This window comes from Triticum aestivum, chromosome 7A (genome assembly GCF_018294505.1).
Source record: "Triticum aestivum cultivar Chinese Spring chromosome 7A, IWGSC CS RefSeq v2.1, whole genome shotgun sequence".
Taxonomy (NCBI): Eukaryota; Viridiplantae; Streptophyta; class Magnoliopsida; order Poales; family Poaceae; genus Triticum; species Triticum aestivum.
The window spans coordinates 717,811,659-717,815,626 of NC_057812.1; the positions used below are offsets into that span (position 1 = coordinate 717,811,659).

The window sequence follows — 3,968 nt, forward strand, 5'->3', positions numbered from 1 at the left end:
CAACATTTTTCAAATACTTGCCCAACATGTTCAAAATATTTGTTCAAGATCTTTCAAATATTTTTTGAAGAGTGTTTTGTGTAATATATATATTTAGAATATTTTAGAGTATAAACAAAAGAAAAATAAAAGGTGCGGATGGACTAGGCCTCTGACAAGGATAAGTATCCACACAGCAAAGAAAAGTCTTCTTCCTCCTCCCGTCGGCGCCGCCGCGGATCCGCCCCGCCTCCGATGGCATTTGCCTGTGGAGGAGCGGAGGATCTTGGCCCCCCGCCGGCGGGAGGGACCCTGTTCTCATTTTTGCTAGACTGAACATCTTGGTTGGGGCTGTGTGGCGGCGGCGATGTCCCTTGGTAGCAATAATGTCTCCCACATCCCATCCCCGTCCCGATGGTGCGAATAGCGTTGTTGAAGGATGTGTGGAGGTGTGTCTCCGTCGGATCTCATGGGATTTGGTCGGTGCTGGTCTTTGATGGATTTATTTGGATCCAGTTTTTGTTCGTCTTCGTTCGTGTGGTTTCAGGCTTGATTTTTCCGATCTACAACTCCCTTCATCGGCGATGGTTGCTGCTCTGGTGTGCTCGTCCTTTGGGACCTTAGCACAATGACTTCCCAACTGTCTACTACAACAAGGTTTGCGCGGCTCCGATGATGGAGGGGCGATGATGGTGGCGCGCCATTGGCTCGCTCCAGTGCTTGTAGTTGTCGCTAGGTGGTCCATAGACCTGGTTGTAATTTTTATTACCTCTTGTGTTCTCTGTACTGCCATGAATGATGAATAAATTGGAAATTTCTCTCTCAAAAAAAGAAAGAAAAAAACTAAAATAAAAACGTGAAAGAAACAAAACAGAAACCAGGCTGGTCTTTCCAGTGCGCGTGAGCCGGCCCAACCGGGGTTCCGTTCAGCATGGGGTTCGCTCCTGTCTCGCTTACAATGCCAGACATAGGGCGCCCTTGAGATCAGGGCAACTTAGAGAGAGAGATCAAGGCTTATCCCTCCCGCCCTTTTCTCTCGGTTAGTTAATTAGTTTTGACTGAGATCAGTTGCAACGATAACTTGGGAAGCCGCCGCGCCTATATACGCTCCGCCTCCCTCTGCCCCGATCGCCCATTCGCCCCCAACCCACAACCAACCCTTCCTCCTTCCTCAAGCGCGTCAGCTCCTCCGCCCCGGCGACCCGAGCGAGATGGTTTCCGCTGACGCAGCTCGCAACGTCGTCGGTATCATCGGGAATGTCATCTCCTTCGGCCTCTTCCTCTCCCCTACGTAAGCCCCCATCCCCCCTCCTCTAATCCGCCGCCTCTTTTGTAGACAGTCTAGAGTAATCTATATTCATGGATGGTGGTTGTTGCAGGCCGGTTTTCTGGCGGATCATCAAGGCCAAGGACGTGGAGGAGTTCAAGCCGGACCCCTACCTGGCGACGCTGCTCAACTGCATGCTCTGGGTCTTCTACGGCCTCCCCATCGTCCACCCCAACAGCATCCTCGTCGTCACCATCAATGGGATCGGGCTCGTCATCGAGGGATCCTACCTCATCATCTTCTTCCTCTACTCCACCAACAACAAGCGGGTACGTACTGCCACATCCCTAAATCTAATCCCCTCGCCCGTTGGGTTTCGTCTAGATAGAACAAGATCTGGCCCTAACCCATGCCCGTGCGTGTGTGCATTCGTGCTTGCAGCTGAAGATGATAGGCGTGCTCGCCGCCGAGGCGGCGTTCATGGTGGCCGTCGTGCTAGGCGTGCTCCTCGGTGCCCACACCCACGAGAAGCGCTCCATGATTGTCGGCATCCTCTGCGTCATCTTCGGAACCATCATGTACGCCTCCCCGCTCACCATCATGGTACGTACCTACACCCTCCTTCCTCATGAATCGATCGTACGTGTGCATGCATGCACTCTTTAATCCATGCTTTAAGCCCTTGATCCGTTTGCTCTTAATTCTGGAGGCGCAGCTGTTATTTTATTTCGTTTCATTTGTTTTGAACTTTGTTAGTTGTGTTTTAATGCATGCCGTTCTGGTCGTATAGAGTGATAATATGCATCGTTTACAAGACATGCGTGGTTAATCTGCATGCATGGATCTACTAGCTCTTTGGCCCAAGTGTCTTTGAGTGGCTAGATGAATGCATGCTGCTCACCTCACACAGTAGATGTACTCTCCACACACAAATTATTTTACGAGACAAGATGTTGCCTTGTGGACATTTTCTGTATTTTGTGGCTAGATTCACGTAGGGGTCTGGCTTCACACACCCAAGTTATTTCAGAAGATGCACACCGTTCAATTTACGTAGATCTACTTCAGACATCCAAGTTATTTCACAAGATGGTGTTTTGTGTGCACATGTTTGGTCAAAAAAGCTCAAAGGTAACGCAACCCCTGCGTGTCCTTTCCTTGTGGATCTGGACTTGCATGCCGTGTAAATAGCTATAGCCAGCCAACCAAACTTTCTGTTGCACCCGGCCGCCAAAATCTCGTGTTAGCTGTTGGAGTGACGGGTCCGCAATCGCATGGAAGAGCCGTTCATGACATGACTAAAAACATGTGATCCAGCACTTCATCACAAACGTATGTGCCAATGCCCCGAGGATGCATGTTCTCTTTTGTTTCTTGTGATCCTTCACTCTTGCCAAACCTATGAGTTATGATGTTAATTAACCAGTGAGTTTGTGTACCTACTCATTATATTTAGATCAGGAATTCAATGAGTCAGCCTTGTTAATTACCTACGTACGTACGTGTGCTCTTATTACCTGGTGATGTAAGTACTACTAAGATAAGATTGCAATACTTGATTGCAGGGTAAGGTGATCAAGACCAAGAGTGTGGAGTACATGCCATTCACCCTGTCGCTGGTTAACTTCCTCAACGGCTGCTGCTGGTTGGCCTACGCGCTCATCAAGTTCGACCTCTACGTCACGGTCAGTACATGCATACATGCATACATGCATACATGCATACATGCATACATATACACATCTCAAACAAGTATACCGATTAAACCTAGCTAGCTAGATTTTTCTGCCTCATCGATCTAACTGCCATTCATGCATGCAGATCCCCAATGGCCTCGGCGCTTTCTTCGGCCTAATGCAGCTCATCCTCTACGGCTGCTACTACAAGAGAACCCCCAAGGAGGAGAAGAGCGTCGAGCTGCCCACCAGCAACCCCGCCGGAGCCGGCAACGTCTCCGTCACCGTGGACAGATAAGCATTGGCTTGCAGCAGCAGCAGCAGCAAACTCGCCGTCGCCAAGTGATTCTGGTCCGGCCGGCGGCCGAGATTTTAGCCCTAAACATTTTGAGTAGTTAAATTCCGGATGATCGACGCTTCAACAAGTGTGGTGTGCTAGTGGTCTTTGTTATAATTAGCTAGTCTTGATCGAGTGTGCGTTTCGTGGTGTGCCCTCGTGCAACTTAGAACTATATTCGTGCATGGGAGCAGACAGGAACATAATATATGTAGCTGAGTTGTCCCGAATAATAATTACACCACGCTTGTCACGTATGTGTACTCTCGATCGGAATCTATTCTTACGCGATGATACAATATGTTTATGAATTATTTCTGCGAGGCTCAGTTGTTAAGACCGTTCGTTGTTGTGGAACCACATTTTTCTAACGTCTGCTTCCCTTAACACCACCACCATGCTGTCTTGGGAACGTGACGGCAACCCTGTCGCTGAGCCACGATAATCTGTGAAAAACGACGTCTACAAGTAATTTTACAGGGATCTCGTGTTTTTTGTTTTAGAGAAAAAGTGCTACAGCCCTGTCCCCATCTTGTATTACCAAAAACAAGATTTTTTTGCTTGTTGGCATTTTTTTTGTGTGTGTACATTTTGTGCGGATCTCCTGATTTTGTACTTGAATTTTGGTTGTCATTGCTCATTTAGACAGACAAATACCGAATGCGTGTGACGCTCCTTTAGCGTTTAAGCACAAAAACCTAGATTGCCT

General features: G+C 48.3%; 1 protein-coding gene across 1 annotated transcript; it reads left to right on the forward strand.

Moving 5' to 3' along the window:
• Positions 1–1,051: 1,051 nt before the first annotated feature.
• LOC123147015 (bidirectional sugar transporter SWEET6a) lies at positions 1,052–3,621 on the forward strand. Its single transcript, XM_044566271.1, has 5 exons — positions 1,052–1,270; positions 1,359–1,575; positions 1,688–1,849; positions 2,812–2,931; positions 3,068–3,621. Exons 1-5 carry the CDS (start codon positions 1,191–1,193, stop codon positions 3,218–3,220), a joined length of 732 nt encoding a protein of 243 aa, XP_044422206.1. The 5' UTR covers positions 1,052–1,190; the 3' UTR covers positions 3,221–3,621.
• Positions 3,622–3,968: the final 347 nt, after the last annotated feature.